General features: G+C 36.8%; 1 protein-coding gene across 2 annotated transcripts in view; it reads right to left on the bottom strand.

Annotated features, from left to right (window-relative positions):
• The window catches only part of pkn2b (protein kinase N2b), a 42,844-nt gene extending 21,447 nt beyond the window's left edge, over nt 1-21,397 (bottom strand). The window contains exons 1-2 of one of the 2 annotated variants that reach the window (XM_079883612.1): nt 20,795-21,397; nt 3,179-3,479 (exon numbers count right to left, since the gene is read on the bottom strand). In XM_079883612.1, coding sequence (XP_079739738.1) covers nt 3,179-3,479; nt 20,795-20,815 — 322 coding nt within the window. In that variant the 5' untranslated portion in view covers nt 20,816-21,397. The remainder of the gene's footprint in view (nt 1-3,178; nt 3,480-20,794) is intronic. The other variant, XM_079883611.1, reaches the window with a different exon arrangement.
• Between the last annotated feature and the right edge of the window lie 578 nt (nt 21,398-21,975).

Here is a 21,975-nt window from a genome sequence, read left to right as displayed (position 1 = left end):
CACAGCGGCCCTTCAGCACATAAGAACAAAAAGAGAAAAAGCACGGACTTACTAATTACGAAACTTTGATGTGGTTGAACAGGTGAAAAAGTCACAAATTCCTCTGCAACTCAAACCTTCTCAGTACGAGTTATGAAGGAAGTTATGAAGGAAGAGAACAGCATTACAGTTTTCAGTTTGCAGTTGCGTTTCAAACACATTGATCAATAATATGCTAACAAAGACTTCAGTGAAAGGTGCGCTGGTTTCTCTTCGTGTTCTGAGCTGGTGTGAGAAACTCATCAACAATAAACGCAAGCTCTTATCAGCCATATCCAGCACATTTACATTAAATATGATTAATAGTGGATCATTTCACATGCTTCTGTGTCAAAGTGTCTGTTATCAGATTTGTTGAACATGCGTTTTCTGTTCATGTGTGCCAAGTAGGAATGGGTATCGAGAAGCGGTTCCATTTTAGAACCATTTCCAAATTTGCAAGAACCGGCTACTCGTTAAGAAACAGACATTCCGATTCCGCTTATCTGTTCCTGGGAACCTTTTAATGTGATTTAAACCATTCAATCACAAATGACTCACGCTCTGTTTTCTGTGCTCTGCACACATCCAAAACGTGCGCACAGAAAAAGTGATTCTAATGTGATTTTAAACCATTCAAGCGCGAGACCACTTGCGCACTGTTTTCTGTGCTGCACACACAAGCAAAGCACGCTCATAGAAAAGGTGATTTTAAACCTATACTTTTACACATGCACGCAAGCACACAAAACAGCACGAGAGTCGTCTCGCGCTTGAATGGTTTAAAGTCACTTTTATCACTTTTTGATGCTTTATTGCATCAGATACATGTCTCACAGCTGATTGGTCCAGTTTTGGTTGGTGATCTCTAACCCAGAATAAAATCTGCTCCGGAGCAGGAAAGCAGTTTAGCGGAAATTAGCAATGAACACTGCTTAAAGCCAATCCACCTTCTTAAGCCTGAAAAACTAAAGTTTGCTCAAACTAAACTCAAACTTACCTGGGTAGGAACTAAAACCTGCTTAATGCAACAGGCCTTAAGAGACATTTAATGCATGAATATGTAATCAAGTTGCTATTGCAATCTGACTAAAAATGAAAGAAGGTAGCCTAATATTGTGGTTTTTATAAACATACAGTACAAAGATTTTCATGAAGCATTTGTAGAACTGACCAGGAAAAGTCTCACATTTGCCATGGGTTTCCCCACTACTAAGTGCCAGGATAGAGACACTTCCTGTCCTAATTCTACTCTAATCCCTCTATCACCCTCACTCTCTTGAAGATGGGCAGGTTGCTTTTACCAGACCAATAAAAACATACATTTAAAAACTGCATTTAAACACACCATACCATAAATGTACATTGATTTGAAAAACCTAAAAAGAGTCAACAAATGTTTTGGTTTGATCTGTTCACAGTCACACCAAGAACAAAATCCATAAAGATAACTATAAACAAAGTTTTAAAAGTCATTCTAACTGGGAGTCCACTCAGTCCACACCAAAACTATAACAATAAGGATACAGAGGAACAATACTGTTGGAATCACTTTCATAGATGAACAATAAAAACAATCAAAATACTTCCTACTTTAAAAGCATGTGATGCAATTATGTTCATGGAACATAACTGAAGTTCACTTAGAATAAACAAGAGTCTACCGTTGGTGTAGACGGTATATAGATATCGTTTTGGCCTTAACCAAGATCACAGCTGGCCTTAACCAAGAACAAGGCATACAGATGGTGAGACAGTAACAAATGCATGCATCTACAGAGAAACTAAAGTCACGATTGTAAATGCAACAGAAGTACCCTGAAGCAATGCCAAAAAACAGCTTTATAATCATGAGTCTGCATTCATCATTTCAAGTCCACAAAAAGTCACACTATAATATGTCACACCACAATGCCATGAGCCAAATACAACACTACCACTTACACACACACAGATGCAAAGACAGACACTCTTGCCATATTGCTTTTGAATTAATTTATGATTAACTTGGCAGGTCATATTATACTACTGTAGTATTATCTATAATAAAGTTCAAAGGGAAATAAAGACAGCCGCATAAATAAAGTGTTCTTTCAGTAAGCGGCTGATGGTATAAATAAGAAACAACATAAAAATTCAAAAGCAAGCTGTTTGTATAAGCAAAAAGGCAAATATAAAACCATCTATTTTGGTTAATCCCTTAAACCCCTGGCAAATCATTAACATTGGTCTTTGTTGTGATTTTGTTTTTTCAAGAGTATATTACAGTGTAGAGTAACATCCATGGATAACTGTTGTTTTGGAAACAAAGCCCTTGGTTGTACAACCACAGTAGAGCAAAAAAAGTGCTTTTGTTGTACCAAGGTACAGTGACAGTATTCGACAGTAATAACATGGTACTTGAATGCATACCATTATACTGATGATAACAATATTTATATAACATGTTATTTACATGTTATTTACTGCTATGGTATTACCACAGCCCAAAAACATGGTATTGCCATGGTACCATGTTAGCTACATGGTTTCTTAAAGACAATGCCAAACTAGTTTTGAAATCTGCCCTTGCCGCACATGAGATTTAATAGCATTTTGATTTATTTGAACTTTAGTAGCAAACAATCGTGATAGAGTTTGTAAGTTTCATTCATTTCCATGCATTGGTTCAGTCTATCGGTTTAAATCAACTGACTCATTTCTCAATTAAAATTCTCACATGGAATTTATAAGATTTAGTACAAAAAAACATATAACTACTGTTTATTACTATGGATTGCTATATTAGTACATACATGCAAAAGAAAATCATTAAATATAGTTCCTCATATATGTTCATTTAGTTAAAACGTATTCTTTAAATAGATTTTTAATATTCTACTACTTGCATTAGACATTTTTAGTCTATTTGGAACTTATGGTTCCTCAGATTGAATGACTAAAAGGAATCTCCCCTTTTAAGCCATTTTGGTGCAAAAAATAAACCATGGGGATTTACATTTAATATTGTTAAATGGCTGGAAAATATCAAGATAGATCAATCAGCCCTAGTAATATGAACAAAAAAACTTTTGGTAAGTTTTTGTCAGTGATTAAAACAAATATACAGTATACAAAAGCTAAAGAGACATGGATGGAGATGGAGTAAAGTCAGCCATACCTACAACCTCCTCTGGGTCCTTCACCACTATGTGTGCGTTCAGTTCCTGAAGCTCCTGATGCAGTTCCTCCACCTTCTTGTTGGACTTTTTAAGCATGTTGTCCACATAAGCCAGACTCTTCTTATCTGTGGTCACCTTCCTCAGGTTCTCGGCTCCTTCTTTGATCTTCAGCTCTTTGCGGATCTCTCGTTTAATCTGATCCTTGATTTCATCCAACTTTTGTTGGACCATAGTGTCTGAGAGGTCCAGATTATGGCCAAGACCCAGACGTTCCGAAACCATCTGACCCCGAGTGTCACCCTGAGGAGCAGGAGAGAGAAAGAGATAGCAGAAATGTTTACAATTATCTGAAGCGTTCATAGACATGGAATGCATCCTGGAATGTAGCATCGTTCTCAAGATGCAACGTAATGGCAAGTTCTCAAAATAATAAGTGGTTTGCATTCTCTGAGTAATATCCTTCTATACTGCAGAAAGATGGGAATTCACTTTAACATACACGGTGCTGTGTAATGATCCGGTTCAGGTTGTTATGCAATGGAATAAAGCACTAGCTAATCAGCTTGAGGAGGCCCAGAGAGCTCCCAAGAACAATGAAACACCTTCAGACAAGCACAAGGGTCAATGACAAACAAGAGCGTTTCATTTGATTATGAAAACAATTTTGCAATTTTTTTTGCAAAATGTTTACATTTAATAACTCTAAAAATGTCATGTGTTATAAACATCAAGGCAAAACTAAATTACACCTTAAATACAAGGGAGCATACACAATTTAACTATTTCTCAAAAATGTTGTATGTTACGCATAGCCTATAATGATATTAGGGCTGCAACAACTAGGCTAATCAATCAATCAAATAAATCAACAATGAATTTGATTAATCGAGTTTTTGCGTCTGCAAGCCTGGCAGTCACGTTGCTTTAAGGTAGTGATTAACACATTTCTAGTATGGACAATATGCATACAGAAAATAGTGGAGGTCACATAGTGAGCTGCTGCAGGAAAGGAGCACGACCCAAGTTATCTAAAACATGGGAATGCTTTAGCCAAGTGCTTCAAACAAAAGCATAAGTGTTTAATACAGCGTCCCCTTTTGGGCTTTGAGAGATGTGTGTGCCGTTTAATGCTTCTGAGATGAGTTTTCCTCAGCGCATAACTAACATTTTACGGTTATATAATTATCTGTAAATGTTAGAACATTTCCATTTTGCATATTCTGACAACAAGCAAGTGTCCATGAATTTGACAGACTTCAGTAAATGAGCATTTAAAATGGTAAGCAATCAGTTGTTTTTAGGTTTAGAATGTAATGTTTAGCCTATATTTTAACAAATAAACAAAATAATGTTCTTTGCTAGAGGTTTTGCAAGTTTTGTAGCCAATCACAATCATATCTGTTGAGCAGGTGAACGCCATGTAAAGTCAGAGAAAGGTGCGAATCAGCAAGTTAGTTAGAAATTGCTTAACGCATCTGAAAACCCACAAGGTTTTGTTTTGTTCTATGCAAGCCGCATGCTCATGAATCCTTACATTATATCCAAGTGTAAACAATGTAAATAATAGATTCTTTGTACAATTAAAGGGGACCTATTTTTATTTATTTTTTTTGCCCATTTTTACAAGATGTAATATTAGTCTCAGGTGTCCCCAGAATGTGTCTGTGAAGTTTCAGCTCAAAATTCCCTACAGATAATTTATTATACTATGTTGAAAATGACAATTTATGGATGGGAGAAAAAAACAAACATGCTGTTTTTGTGTGTGTCTCTTTAAATGCAAATGAGCTGCATTTCCAGAATAGGGCGGAGCCTTTACATCTCAACTTTGAATAACTATGGCAATAAGAAATCAGGAGAAACAATGACTGTCAATGAAATAGTGGTGTTCAGCACTATACGCATTGAACAGGAGTCGGACACTGATAAAGGAGAGACTCCGGCAGAAGCAACAACTTTGAGAATAAACCAGGAAGTTTCTGAATGTTTTTTGATTCATTTATTTAGTTGAGTTTTTTCAGCTGTTTTCCAGCGATGGATGAGCAACACACACACACACACTCACAAATACAGTTGCAATGTTCGCTATGCGCTATAACGAAACACACACACACAAACATGTTGCGTCATGTTCACTTATTAATTGTTGTACAGGTGCTCATGTGGAAAAGTGACAGGATACCGAAATAGAAAATATATGCTGCATGGAGATAGAAGAGGTATTATTTTAATTATAGTTGTAATTTCTGTAAACAGATTTCATTTATGAAACACGGGAGATCGTTGCAACGGCGCTCAAGTGCGTGAATACCGGGTAGCGCTCTTGCCTTAATAAAGCGGCATCGAACGGCAATTACACCGAATCGTTTCACTTGTCACCGTTGGAACACAAGCCCAACATAGAAGCTGCTCGCTATAGAAAAGCACCTCTTCAGCAGACCGAATCACAAGCTGCGATTGTGAACGAGCAAGCAACACCGCTGCCGTGCGTGTTCCGGTGAGAAGACGAACAAGAAGCTGAGCTTGTGACGCGAGGCGCTGTCAATAGCAGTTATATATTTGTGCTTTTATATATTGTTCATCCAAAGCATCACTGAAATATTTAAATGTTTTTGTTTATTTAAATGAAAAGTTAATATTCTGTATTATTATTATTCTCTCTTGCTGTTATATAAAAAAATGTAAAATATAATGACATTACAAAGTGAAACTATTGTAGGTGTTTTTCCTTGCATTTTAAAAAATCTTTCTGTTTTTATTTAATAAATTTGCTTTGGGGGTTGGGGCATATTTTTTAAAAGGTTTAAAGGGGGGCGCAACAAAAAAAAAAAAAAGTTTAAGAACCACTGGCCTAAGCAATGTGACGTCACATAGAACAAGCCGTTTTCAAGCAATGAGACTGTTGAGGTTTTATGGGGATTTTTTTTTAAGAAAAAGGAGCGGGTGGATTTATCATCATTATAGGGTGGTTGCGTACACAATGAATTTTGCTTAATAGGTCCCATTTACGACTGCTTTTTTGATTATATAATAGGTTTTCGCAAGAGTGACATACTTAATGATTACAAATGGAGGGCTCTTGTCTTGCTTTTTATTTATCACCCATTCACAATCTGACAAGTTTAAAAGTTTCTGGATTGACAACTGGAATCGGAAACTGGAAATGCTTAATTCAACAGTTTTTGCTCTGGTACCTAAATTGGTACAGAGAACCAAAATTTTACTGTTTTTGGTACCGGCGACTACTGAAATCTTGGTACCGTGAAAGCCCTAACCTTTAATGCTTTATAAGATATTTACAGTCTTTAGGGCGGTTTGTCTGCATCCATCCAACACAACTAGACATCAAACTGCTTTTGCAAGGTCAATATCAAAACAAGTTCAACTGAGAATAATTTTCCACCATAGGTCGGTTCACAGCCTTCTCACAACAGCATGGCCTGCCCTGTATTCTCAGAGTTCACACAAACATGCCTGCGCGGTGAATAAGAAGACCCCTCCTGAGAAAGATTTATAGAGACACAGCAAACATGGGGTTTGGCATTCAAAGCGTGTGTTATCAGCAGGGTGGGGTCAGCGCACACAGATCACTGACCGAGGAGCCCAACTGCTTCAGATCAACTAGATGTGGCCACACAGAGCGAAAAACAAGTGGTGTGATTTAAAAGGGAAGTATAAACGTCTGGAAGGTCACCACAAGCTTTTAAGTGCAACAGTCTATAAATCGTAAAGCTATAGACCATATCTGGAAGAAATAATGTCAGTATCAGTACTGGGTAGAAGAAAAAAATTTATTCTTCGAGGGCTGCAACTAATTTTGATAATGATCAAAATGTCTTTGATTAATCAAAAAAAAAATATATACATACATACATACATATATGTGTGTGTGTGTGTGTATTTTTTTTTTTTTGGATTAATCGAAGACATAATTAACATTGATCACAGTGCTGGGCGGTATACGGGTTTATACGGAATACGGGTGTTTATTTTTGTTATGATATGAATTTTTAATATACCGCAATACCGGTGTATGCCGCTTTAACAACGATCGGAACGCAACACTACACTGTTTGAGAGGGGTCTCTTTTCACTGTTGCACAGTGGTGAGGGCACAGCTGTATGTGTTACTAAGGCCCCATTTACACTGCATGGTTTAAGTGACCCAATTCCGATTTTTTCCTCTCATGTGGCACAGATCGGATATGACCGGTGAACGTGTAAGCAGGAAAAAACCGCATGGATTCCGATTTTCTCAGATCGGATTCAGGCCTCACTCATATGTGGTAATAAATCGGATATGAATCGGATACGTGCATTTGCGTGTGCCATGTAAGCAGACAAATCGGATATTCCCCAGTAAATGCGAGTCGTACGTCATTAAAAAAGTGACGTCAACTCAGGTGGACACCACCAACTGAGAACACATGACTTATAGGCGCAATGGAGGTCGAAGGCTCAACACAGTGGAGTAATTTTTTCTACACCTTATGAAAGCAATGTTTTGCTGACCTTTGAAAATAGTGCGGAAAGCAAAACACTGCATAATTAGAGATGCGCGGATGAGCTCCAACGTCACCCGAATCCGCAGCCAAAAACAAATCATCCTCCCGCCACTCACCCGCACCAATAATTTTCTCTGATTTAAGTATCCGCACCCGATGGTCAAAGTTATTATTCTTATGTGTGGTTACGCGTGAGGATAAATGGATGACCATCACCTTCAACAGCGGACTCGAGGCGACGGTTGATGCGCAGCATAATAGCCTACAATGATGAATGAGCGCTGCTTTTAAATGAACATTTCTTTAAAACAAAATTTATTTGACAGAATTTCATTTTCTTAATGGCATAAACAGGCTTTACTCCCTTGAAATTTAAAATGGAATGGAACATGCTCATATTTTAGAGAATGTAGTTAATATTTTCGTTAATAATGATTTATCTATCCAACCGCGACCCACCCAAAATTAATCAGAATGTTATTTTTATTAGCCTACTTGACCCGCCCGATCCGCTCATCACTGTAATAATTTTGTCTGCTTCTGCATCCATTGCATATAGAGCTGTTTTACTTCATTTTACGGGCCAGAACGTCTACATTTGGTTGTTTTGGCAGTGTATAGTGTAAATGCAAATATCGGATATGGGTCACTTTTAAAAGATGATGTAAGCGGGTCGTCCAAAAAATCGGATATAGTCAGCAAATCGGAATTGGGCATCAAGACCTGCAGTGTAAATCCAGCCTAAGCGTGAGGGTGAAGATGGATGGGTTAAACTTAGTGCTGGACGGTATGACCAAAAATCCATATCACAGTATTTTTCAAAATGATACCGGTTTCACGGTATACTGTATGACGTTTTTTTTGTTTTTTTTTCCAAGCATGACTGGGTGTTTGACCACATTTTCTACTGTTTGAGAGAGGAAATACTGCAGTAGATTGACCTATTTTACTGTCATGAATGAATATTGTAGAACAAATCCACACTAATATTAATACAGGTTTGTAAGGCTGTTTACAAAGAGGTGCCAGCAGGAGGCGTTTTAGGAGCGGCAGAAACAGCGGTTTCCCCGGTAACGGCTGAGCGCTCATAAACGCTGCTTTATCAGGAAAGATAAAGAAAGATTCAACTGAAATAACATCGAAACTTTTCTAAAGACAGTCAGTTCAATTTAGATACATTCATATAAAAACACCCGCTTTGACTTTGAAACATGCAGTGCTCATGTTTATTCAACGATGTCAATGCCAACCACAAATATTTCCAAAAGGCTGTGTTGATATTGTGAACCAATGTATGGGAAACACTGTAATATAATTTGACAGCTTAAGTTTAACCTATCCATCTTCACCGTCACACTTTTATTTTTCTCTCACCGTCACGCTTAGTAACACCAGAGCCCGTCTACGGAGAGCCTGCCCACTCCCCATTAAGTCCTATTGTACCGAATTTTGGTTGTAGTACCACCAGAGTTCCACTGGGGGCGATCGCCATGAGTGCAAAATGAATGGGAGTCAATGGGGCTAGACGGCTAAATGCGTCTCTTTCACCCGATTGCCGTTGAGAAATCTCAGATCTGATTGTAGATTTTGCAAGTTCAACATGGGTTATAGGTTGAAAGTTGAATGAACGAGTGCTTATGTCCTTTTGATTTCTTACAGGTTGAGTTGTTGTTGTCCATAACACGCTAGCATTCTGCTAATGAACGCTGATTGGTCAGTGAAGGACTGATTACGACCAGAGATCCCGCTTGATGGCATCGTGTCACCCGAAGCGGGACCAGAAACAAACAAAACAAAAAACTCTTCTAGCACGTGTGTTTACCTGTGTCAGCTGTGTTGTCGATGCCTCGAGAGAAAAGAAAGTGCAGAGCGTGAAAGCACCAAAGTGACTGAAGGATTGCCGTTAAAGCCGTATCTCTGGTCGTACATGTGTATGACGTCATTGACACTTTAAAAGACTTTTTAAAGCAAATAAGTGACTCTAAAAAATCTAACACCCAGCAATGTGTAATTTATTTGCATTTCCTTTCGAATACAACATTCAAATTACTAGACAAAAAAATTATATCCTGAGAAAAGTGGATTTTTATTGGTATAGCGCCATAGACCTCCATTCATTCTGCACTCGTCCTGTGAGCGCCCTCATATGGAATCAGAGTGGAACTGCAACCAGTTCAGAAGCCGGAAGTGTAGTGAGAGTGAAACTTCTCGCCATATTAGACATTCTCTGGTAACACTAAGGGCTGTGCCCTTCTCACCACAGTGCAACAGTGAAAAGCGACCCCTCTCACACGCCGTTCCAAACTTTGTTAAAGCGACATACATTGGTATTTTCAAAATTCACATCATAACAAAAATAAACAGCGGTATTCTGTATGAACCGGTATACCGCCCAGCACTAGTTAGAACTATAATTGATAGCTGTCAAATTAGGCCTATATTACAGTGTTTCCCATACATCGGTTCACAATATCAACACTGCCCGCCACAAATAGATTTTCCAAAAGGCATTGTTGAAAAAACATGAGCACTGCGCGTTTCAAAGTCAGAGCGCAGTGTGGGTGTTTTATATGAATGTATCTTTGAAGGGAACTGACTCTCTTTAGAAGTTTCGATGTTATTTTCATTTGAAATCTTAATTTATCTTTCCTGATAAAGCAGCGTTTATGAGCGCTGCGCTGGTCTGTGTACAGCTGTTACCGGGGAAACCGCTGTTTCTGCCGCTCCTAAAGCGCCTCCTGTTGGCACCTCTTTGTAAACAGCCTTGCAAACCTGTATTAATACTAGTGTGGAATTTGTCCTTCAATATTGACTCATGACAGTAAAATAGGGCATTCTAAGTCCTTCTAAGTCAATCTACTGCAGTATTTCCTCTCTCAATCAGTAGAAAATATGGTTAACACCCAGTCATACTTGAAAAGAAATAAATATAGGCTACACCTGAAATACATATACCGTGAAACGAGTATAATTTTGAAAAAATACAGTGATATAAATTTTTGGTCATACCGCCCAGCACTAATTGATCATTATCAAAATTTGTTGCGGGATATCCAACAAAATTCATTCAATTTCACACTAATGCACAGATCTCTTTTGAAATATAGGCTAACATATGGTTTGTCCTGTCTGTTTAATCCCTTAAGACATAACTGCCTGTGTTTACATTAATTTCATGTCATAAAAGTATTTTTAAACGCAAGTACTGTACATTTAACCACACACAATCGCACACAGCCGCATGTGTGAGCGTTCACAAAGTGCACATGAGTATTTGAAATTTGAAAGCAGCCTTGTGTCAGTGAGTCGACGATAGTGGATTTTACCGATACCAATCTTTAGGTTTGACCGTACATGCCGATAACCGATTATTCAACCGATATTTTTTTAAATGGGTACTGGATTAAAAACAAACACCACTCCAAGTAAAACAGTGCTGAACTGAAATGTGCTAAATGAAATAAATATATAAATATGAATATATTGAAATAAGTTCTACAGAACGAACTCTACAGAAAATAAACATTAAAATATTACATGTCAAATGTGTGTTTCTTTAGCTATAACCTAGAAACATATATGTACATTTCATACTAACACTTTGCAAGTCCCATTTGTTAACAAGGATGTATTAGCTAGCTTTCATGAACTATATGCATTATGCAATATACAATATACGTTTTTTACTGCATATAATATGAGCAATACAATTATACCTTTCTCATTCATGTTAGTTAATAGTACATTAAGGTAATGACAGATAATATAAAAAATAAAACTCAATTTCAAATATATTAGGAAATGTTGAAATTAACAACAATGAATAATACTTCTACAACATTTATTAACCTTAGTTAATGCTAAAAATGGAATCTTATTGTAAATTGTTACCATTTCATTTAAATCCAAAGAGTCATGCTTAAAGATGGCCATTAAAATTTCATAAATGTGGACCTATATTACATGTATAGTCTCTCACTTCATTTGCTTCTATTTTAGAACACTTGATGATTATTTAATCAAAATAACAATATGTATTGTAGTGATAAAAGAACTTAAATACGAATGCGTTTCTGATGTGTTTATGTTTCTGTCGGCTACATGAACATATCAATGTTGAGAAATCACGTCACTAGCTTTAAATTTGCAACTTCGCCGGCTAATGAATGCATAAAAGTGACCAGCTGAATATAAACTAATGCAAAAGATGGTAATTGGTAACAATTGCGACATAAAACATTTGGGTGAGGTTTGCGTACGATTAGATACTTTTGACGATAGAGATAGTTCCACCAATCAACTATCGGTACCGATATATCGGCAAAACCAATGAATCGGTCGAGCTCTAATTTTAATATAAGAAGCAAGCAGAATACGGGTGTTTTGAATACTATGCAGCGTCTGCGTCTAAGCTCAGGATCGATCCAGAATCGTTGGAGAAAGAATCTTTTCTTCCACCCCTATTGTATAGATGAACAGCAAAATATTAGATAGATTAAACAAACTGTTCTTTCCTGTATGCCAGGCCTATATGCGTGAAGTGCCAAGTTGGTGCTTCCTCTACAGACTGCTTTACTCTCGCATCACTTGACCAGAGTGTAATCGCAGCATTTGCGGTTAAATATCATTTTATCATATTGCAATATTATCGCAAATGCAATTAATCATTCAGCCCTAATAGTTATTATTATACATGCTTAATCTTTTCATTTTAGGCTTTTAAGTGGAATTTGACACAGAATTAGGCAACTCGCCAACGATTCCTTGTGACTCCCTCAATCAAAATTCAATCAACTTGTCACACAACAACAACAAAAAAAAAGGTAGGCTAAATAAAACGTGTGCATAGTTTAAAGACCATAAACCAAACAATACAGAACTGGTTCTTACTAGGGATGTGCACGAATATTTGAATTTTCGAATATTCGATCTGTAATTATTATTCGAAAAATAAAATACTATTCGAATTTTATCGAATTTATGAAGCCGTAAATACTTTGCGGGTTGTAAATGCAGTGAATCCCTGATAAATCCCAAGCACTAACTCGCAGTTATAATTAAATGCACTGGATGGCACTGTGGGCGGCGCGTGTTTAACAAGTTGTCTGTATTTGATCATAATGTCGTCGTCTGCCTCGCGAAGTTTGGAATTACTAGTCGAAAATGAGGTTACTAAATGATTTTACAAAATGGAGTTACATTTGATCAAATTAATTAATTAATCTGGAGTTATAATATCATCACCACAATGAGAAATCACATGAAATCCAAACAGCAGTCGACTGAGGAAAGACAGCTGTCCATCACTGCATCACGACTGTCTGCAGGTAAGCAGCTGTAGTGCGAGTGATCCGAGATGATAACTTATCTAATAGCAAATTGATTTTGAGACATATTCTTCCTTTAACTTTCGTTGAGAGAGAGGTTTAAGAACAGAAAACGCAAAGTGCTGTAAGAAACTTAAAACTAGAATACCGTTATCTTTGTTTCTCTGAAACGTCTGTCAGCGCAGCGCGTTTTCTCTCACTCGAGCATAAATTGCTGGCGGCGCGCCTGCATGTGGATATTATTGTTTTTCTCAATAAACGTGAAACAATATAAACACGATAATCATATGCTGACTCGAGTGTATGTGTACGTTCTGTACGATAACTGTTACTGGCGCAATCTGCTAGGCTACTCTGCTTTATTAGGCGTTTTTTCCGTTCGCGCTGCTTGAGCTTATATCCTTTTGTTCTTTATATATTTTTTTTGTTTACACATAGGCCTACTGTTTAATGTTTTCAATTAAAAGAAAACTTTAACATATATTGTAAGCTTGTTGTGTATATTGCCTAATCGTAAGCTTCTTCAGAAATGGTGAAAAAAAAAAAAAAATTAACTTAAAAAATAACGTCTTTTTCGTTAAATGTCATTTAAATAAACGAATATTCGAATATTCGAACTTTATGAGCCCGAATATTCGAATGCAATATTTTTGAAAACTGCCCATCCCTAGTTCTTACCAAGAAATGGACGATTCCAGCTGTGCACACAGACCCCAACATTGTTCCCTCTTAAAAGCAAAAAAACCCTCAAGCAATCTTAAGAGACTCTCTTGAAATATACATTCCCACTCCAAATGTAAAACTATAAAGCAGCACATAGCTCCAACAAGGACAGCCTGTGAATGTGGAATGTGAAACCAATCCAGCATTTAAGCTAGTTTTGGCAGCGAAGAGTTCCATTCAAGATATGGCTGATGTCGGATAAGCCTTATGTTAAGCTTTTGCTAAATGACGGCAACTCGGATGGAGGTCATGGTGGTCTTAAAATAACGAGGGTCAAAGACTAACGGGCACGCTGCAGTTCCAGCTGCCTTAATTTCCTTCCTCAAATTCAACCAATCAGAACCACACAAAAATACTCAATTAAATCTGGCCACATGAAAAAAAGTTGCTTGTTCTGCGTGTAGATTTAGAATTACTGTCACAAATTTGGCTGAAATTTCGCAAGGAAAAAGGTTGATTGTGTATTATCAGTAGTGTAGCACAGCTCACACTAGGGCTGCACAATTAATCACAATGAAACCGCCCACGATTTGGCAAAGGCTGCAATTATTTTATGCGCAGACCGGCTGGATCAGTAAAGCTGCTCCATCTGAACGCCAGAGGGTGCTCTCACGCAGACACTACAAATATGCAGCCTATAATCGTGCAGCCCTAGCTAAAAGTGGATTCCTATTGAAATTTCTGTTACAATTTTTTTTTTAAAAATGTAAATGTGACTGGACCTTAAGGGTCATGAGTAGGGCTGGAACGATGCATCAACGTAATCGATTACGTTGATTAATGCACTGTTTTATGTTCATCCCTAATCCCGTCATGTTTTGCACAAAAAAACTCTATAGCATATGCTAATGGTTAGTATGGCGGCGCTTAAGAGCCAGCACATTTTCAGGATTCACAAACGTATTCAGCAAGTTTAAAAAAATGGTGATGTCCACAACATCAGGAAGTTTTAATCAAAATTGACAGTGTTATTAAATAAATTAGTCTAATCGAGGAGTGAGTTCATCCATCAGATATTTTAAACAACCAACAAAGGACTTTAAATGCGTAGTAACCAAGTGCAGAGTACGTTTAAGGCACACGCGTCGCACCATTGCAGCTTCGGTGTATCTGCGGATGAATGCAAATAATTTATCCGTCTCCGCGAGTAAACTAAACCCATCATGATTATCAGGAATGCACGATATATTGGCCACCATATCCGTGTTGGCCGATATAGGTTCATTTTAATGTTATCGTCTGCCTGATAAGAAAAGTTGGCCGATACATTTCCTTCAGCTGAGACTCTTCAGATGTGCACTGTTTGCCTTGATGGTTTTGAATTACTTAAAATATTATTGGAATCACTTAAAAAAAGAAAAATACAGTTAAGTGCAACATATAGGCTTCATAAAATAATAATGAGAACATTATAATTGTGTGCTTGGGACATTGCTTTTAATGTTGAGACTTTTGTTTTTGCTCTCACAAATCGTCCAGTATCGGTTATCGGCTTTCAAAAATAAAGAATTATCAGTATCGACCAAAATTTTCATATCGGTGCATCCCTAATGATTATACAGTTCACTGTGGCTCTCACATTATATGACGTGCCAGACAACTAGTACGGGTTTGTCGAGAATGCGTTTGTGAGCCCTGCAAATGTGCAGGTGTCAGTTTGGTTATAGAATGGGGTTGTCACACGCGTAAAAAACAGAACGCTGTATGAACGCTACCATATTAAGCTGTGCTGCCATACTAGTAGCCATAAGCATCTGCTCTAGAGTTTTGACAAATGCTCATAACATATACAAATGTACATGAAAAAAGAAAGGAAGAAATAAAGAATAAAAAGACATTGGCCATGTCTATCGGTTGGATTTTTCTCCAGTAACAAATGCCCCACCCTGTGAGAAGAACCTGGCTGAGGAACAAATCCACTCACAGGGAACACAGTGGCCACATTGCATAACAAACTCCCATACAGCAAACAGCAGGTTGACATGGCCTGTGACACACTGAGGCAGAAAGTGTACCATTTACCTGTACAGGATTTCAGACACGTGAGAATGTGTGAGAAATGTTATGTCACTGACAATGTTAAAGGGAGAGTTCCAACCCAGGTTCATTGGAAAAACGTGCCTTTTTGCAAACCTAAAAAATAAATAAATAAACTGCAGTTTCCAGCTGAAATGACCACTAGTGGCAGTAAAAAAAAAGAAGAAAAACACCAACATTTACTCTATTGCAATTACAGGGGCAGATGATCCATTAATAAAGACTTTTTCTGTGCTTTTTCTTTCTTGTAGAATGCTATGTTATGACCTTAAAAGTCAAAACACTTCTATGATTGTGCATGATTAGTAAACTAATAAGTTTAAAATATCACATAACCAGCTCCAAATGTATGGCTTTCTTCTGATATAGTAAACTTGCTCAGTAGCTCACCTGCTACTGCATTGCACTTGTGTTTAGTGTACGTTATTTGTTTTATTATAACCGGGTAGATTATTAACCTTTTAAACTAGACATTTTATATTCCTTATGTAGCCTATGTACAAGAAATATCTAAATAAGCAGAATCTCTGAAACGGCTGTTCCTCAGTGCGGTCAGAGTTGTTTCAATGAGACACATACTGGACAATGTTAACAGAGAGAGAAAGCCTGAAACTTATACAGAAGATTCATTCTCTCTTTTTGACATTCTGAGTTCCTCTCTATAAGAAAATTACAATGACTGTAATGCATCTAAAATTTTGCACCCATGGTGAGCACGAGTCTTCTTTTAAAAAACAAAAAATAATAATTGCTTCAGAGTTTGGTTCACTGATTAAGTGAATCAAAGCTCTGATCTAATAATTATTTTGCATTGCGTTCAGGTTAAAGGGTTAGTTCACCCAAAAATGAAAATTCTGTCAGTAATTACTCACCCTCATGTTGTTCCAACCCCGTAAGACATTCGTTCATCTTCGGAACACAAATTAAGATATTTTTGATTAAATATGAGAGTTGTCTAACTCCTCCATAGGCTTCTAAGGGACTGAAACTTGCTGGCCCAGAAAATGTCTTAAAGACATCGTTAATATAGTCCAAGTGACTCAATCTTAAGTTTATAAAGCGATGAGAATACTTTTTGTGCGCAAAAACAAACAAAAATAACTACTTTATTCCACTTTTCATTTCCTTCTCTCTGGGCCTCGGGTCTTTTCACGTAGTGTTTAAGCGTAGCGCGTCTGTGTTGTACGTCACCACGTATCACACATGACCAGCGTCGGCCAATAGTGAGCCTACGTGGTGACGTGCAACACAGACGCGCTACGTGCAACACAGACGCGCTACGCTTAAACACTACGTGAAAAGACCCGAGGGCCCAGAGAGAAGGAAATGAAAAGTGGAATAAAGTCGTTATTTTTGTTTGTTTTTGCGCACAAAAAGTATTCTCGTCGCTTTATAAACTTAAGATTGAGCCACTGGAGTCACTTGGACTATATTAACGATGTCTTTAATACATTTTCTGGGCCAGCAAGTTTCAGTCCCTTAGAAGCCTATGGAGAAGTGAGACAACTCTCAGATTTAATCAAAAATATCTTAATTTGTGTTCCGAAGATGAACGAAGGGTTGGAACAACATGAGGGTGAGTAATTACTGACAGAATTTTCATTTTTGGGTGAACTATCCCTTTAATATTGCTATCTATTACTACATATAATTGTTATATTATTGCAAATATAGCAATTAAAAACATATTTATAATATAAAAGATATTTAAAAAATATATAGCCTAAATATGTGTTTCATATATTTTTATTATTTTACAATATCACAAAGTTTTAGTGTCCATATTCAGATTTACTTTTGTGATTATGAAAACTGTACAGAAATTCAAAAACCAAGTTAAAAACTGGAAGAAAGAAGAGCTCCAACATGTGAAGACCTTCACAGAACTATGCTGGGAACTCCATGACATCATCGGTGACTGGCAGTTCTTTGAGACTCCACCCACAGAAGGGAGAGTCATGAATGAGCTCACAGCCAATGAGGGTTTGAGAATTACCCTTTTAGTTTTATCTCAGAGCTCATCCTATTATGGTTTTACCATGAACCCCAGGACCAACAGCAGTGAAAAGAATCTCCTCTAACCCACTACCGTATCTGCTCCATTACCTTTACCACGGCAGTTAACTCACACTCACAGCAAACACATAAGCCAATAGACCTTGTGCTCCGGCACGGATCACTCAGGATACGTCACGCTTTATAGAACTAGATTAGCCTAAACAAAGTGAATATGGTGTTATGTCAGCTGACTTGGCAAGTAAAAATGAGGGTTAAAGGACAGACAGACTCTTCATTAAATGGCAAAAAAATGTATTTGCTCATTCTACACGGTTCTTAAACAGTCTGAGGCTAATTGATGGATGGGATGCATGTTTACCTAGCAACTAGGCCTAGTGGTTAAATTTCCAATTTTAAGCACATTAAATATAATAATTTTAAACAACATTTAATTAATAATCAATCATTCATAAATATTAAATATTCAAACAGTTCAACCTTGGTACCTTATTTACTTTACCTTATTCACATGAGAGTCCTACTCCTCATAGGGGACAAATTTGGCACCAGGTTGACCCATAATTTTTTTTTTCCTCACAGCATTTGACTTAAAGAATACAGTCACCCAGTGGATCTGTTATTTTAACAGATTTTAGATTTTAACAGATTTTTAGATTTTAGTCAAGGAATAAAAACATAATAATAATAAAAAAACCTGAATGATATTTACAGCTTTTGAATATTATGGATGCAATTAAGATACAAGTTTTACAAACACTACATTTAGATTTTTTTTTTTATTTTTATATATAGCCTAAGCAATTTGTAATAAATTAATTGGTATCAATGTTGAGATGCAATATTATCAACAACTGAAAACTATATGAAACAAATACACATCTAGTCCTCAAATTCTGTCAGGTAAAGTTAAGTTTACTGCTAAATTGTTATATAGCCTAGTCAGATGAAACAAAACAAAAATAAACCCTGTAACTTGACTGCTCTGACATTTATCAACACAGAAGTCCATTTCATGTACTTCTTTATTGTAACTTCCTATAGCATTTGTATTCTGTAAACTGTTACCTACAGCTATATTTATTTTTGCAATTGATTACAATGGAATACTGGGCAGTACATTGCAGCCTATTACGTGACTGCATGCAGCCAGAGCACAACGGACTGAAACCAAAACCAAAGGTACTACAAAACAATGAGACGTCATGGCTAAACACATTCATCTGACATTTTGTGCATGGCCCAACCGGTTAAAAAAAAAAAAAAAAAAAATTGAGTACCATTGTGTCAAACAGTGCACAGCTTGTTTTTTGTTGGCTGGTAACTAAATCAATACTATTTAAATACATTTGAAATATGCTAAATGTATAAAAAATGTAAAAAAATAAATAAAAATCTTATAGCCTAGGCCTAAATAAATAGCTTATCCTTACATCCTCTTCCCTCAGCTCTACAAATAACTTCCCACCCAAAGACTGTGGCATTCTGAGCTAATGCCTCTCTCTCCTTCAGTAACTGGTGATTTGGCTCCAGATAAGGGCCATGCCAAAGAGGATACCTGTCCCACACTCCAGCCAAAACCAACCTGCCGGAGTACCTCTGAACATACTAAGAGTATCAGTTAACTTGCTGGGGTTCAGTTGTGCCTCACTGCAATTAGATGGGGAGGAGACAACCCAAACACAGCAATCAAACTATTCCCTCTCAAATCAACAAAATGACTGGAGTTTAAAAAGGATCATATTAGCAAGTGCCTGATTTTTACTTTCTATACTACTACTTTACTGATTGTTATTAATTGTTTGTACTTCATTCTATCTTGAGGTTTGAAACATATGTCTCATAACAATGACAGTTGCTGTACAATGTGTCACAAACTGAATGAATAAATGTAAATGGTTTAGGCTAGCTAATTAGCCTAGTCAAAAAGCCAAAACAGCACAACATGGCATTATATTTGATGGAACATGCCTTACAACAAGAAATAAACTAATCTATGTCAGACACAAACTTTGGTTAGATTACCATGTGAAGACCATCAACAGCTAGACAGACTAAAACCCTTACGTAAGACAAAATATTAATTTACATCTTCCATTCGCAAAAAGCCAGTTTATACTTTTCCCTCATTCCCAACAAAATCAAACATTGCATATCGTTCAGTATGCTCTTGACGTCAGTTTTATTTTACTACATTTTCTTGAAGTAACTTCCATCGTTTTTAGAAACGCGTTTCATAAAAAGCAGGCAAACAAACACTGACATAGCCTCACAGTAAATTCAGAAGTGTTTCAGGGAGTTGCCAGGGTGGAATAATTCAGGATATGTTACTAATAATAGATTTTACTCCAGATTTTCCCCTCACGACACAGACACGAAAGAGGGGTTCTGCTCCAGTTAACATTTATTTTGTGCGCACAAATTCACTTGTTTAACTAGCCTAAATGTTTAATTTTCCTTCCTGAAAAAAGCTCTTATGGCTTTTGAAAGAACGAAAGGACATTATTAGCGCAATTTTAGACAGTAAGTTAGGCTATGCTCACAGAAAACTCCTTCACTTTTCAAACAGTCAACATAGCAAATAACGTTAATAGTATAACTTAACTGTAAGCCGTTGAAAGAAAGAAACTAATGTTAACTAAGTTAAGATCATCATCATTTAAAAGCTACATGCGAACCAACACAAATAAGTACAAGTAAACTGCTGTTCTGAATGCTACTGGAGTTATGTAAATACAGTATCGTTATACAATACACTGTATTATTTACAATAAAACGGATAGTTTAACTATAGTTATGGCCTGGGATTAAAGCAACAGTTGGTCTCTGTGTCAATATTTCTAGGCCACATTTAACCCTTTCAGACACAGTTATAATTGTCACTATCTAATCCTTAAGATAAGTGTATTTTAAAGTAGTAAACAGATGAAAACATGGATATTGAGATAAAAGTGTGTTGATGTTGAAGCGCGCGGTTAGTAAATAAAAGATAAAATAATTCTCTCACCTGCACGGAATCGGCCGCCATCTTGCCTCTTAATAACTTTGAATCAAACTCAAAGGAAGCAAAAAGGAGGAATGTCTGTATGAAGTTAAACCTCTCCACTTCTCTCCAAGTTAGCTCGTATTTCTTCCTGATACTGAAGAAAACACATCGGATCCACGACTTGAGCTATTCCATAGCGCAACCGGTAAACTTCCCAATTCCCATGACGCTGCCGAAATATCCTTGTATGATGTATAAAAAGCAATTGGGTAAAAGCTTTAAAAGTTTCAAGAAATCGATGCAATAGTTTTCCGTGACAGATCCACGAATAGGAACGTGGACATGCGAGTGTTTTGAATGCGTGTATTGTTGAACACGCTCCTCTCCCTTGCTCTCCCAGCTGGAGTCAAATCCTACACTTCCAGTCATGTGATCAGAAACTCGCAAGCATTTTCCCATGAGTGGACATGCACACTGCCAAATATAGAGTTTAAATCATTCTTGTATATTTACTAGAGCGTCGTATCAGATTACATCAGAGCATAATGTTTGATAATTACAAAAACACACAGGTCTATTATAACAGGGACAACATTCCAAATTTGTGGAATTACATTTTTACACAAGGCTGATACTAGGTGGGGCTATGTGTATTCTGTAGGCTTTAACCTGTCAGAAATGTAGAAATATGTATTAGTTAACAAATAGGCTATTGTTTATTTATGATATTTATACAGGGATTTAAGTTAAGCACAACATATGGCTTGATAATAATATAATATAATTACAACATATTATATTACATTGTATTATATTATTGGAATAATTTAATATAATATAAAAGCATATCATTATAATAACGCGTATTGTTATAAATTATTATATCACATTTACATGTGAATTAGGCCTAGCCTATTAGCCCATTTATCATCCTATTTCTTAAATGTCTTTTATAAAAGACAAAACAACAGTTTTTCTGCTCTGCGGCAAGTTTTTAACCAAGCCAAGGCACAAATATAGTATGTATGTAAATCATTTGGTTTGACAGCTGCATAGTGAAATAAGAGCAAAGCATAATGCACCCATTGTAAGGACTGCGAGCTTGCGGATTCATCTTCTCACAAATGTCCTTAATTTTCCTCTCCTCTTTATTAATGAACCCTTCATTATTTAATGTTTTAAGTTTATTTAGATCATTAAAA

The sequence above is a fragment of the Squalius cephalus genome (genome assembly GCF_949319135.1).
Source record: "Squalius cephalus genome assembly, chromosome: 10".
Taxonomy (NCBI): domain Eukaryota; kingdom Metazoa; phylum Chordata; class Actinopteri; order Cypriniformes; family Leuciscidae; genus Squalius; species Squalius cephalus.
Note: the sequence above shows the minus strand (reverse complement) of the source record. Positions and strands in the feature narration are given on the sequence as shown.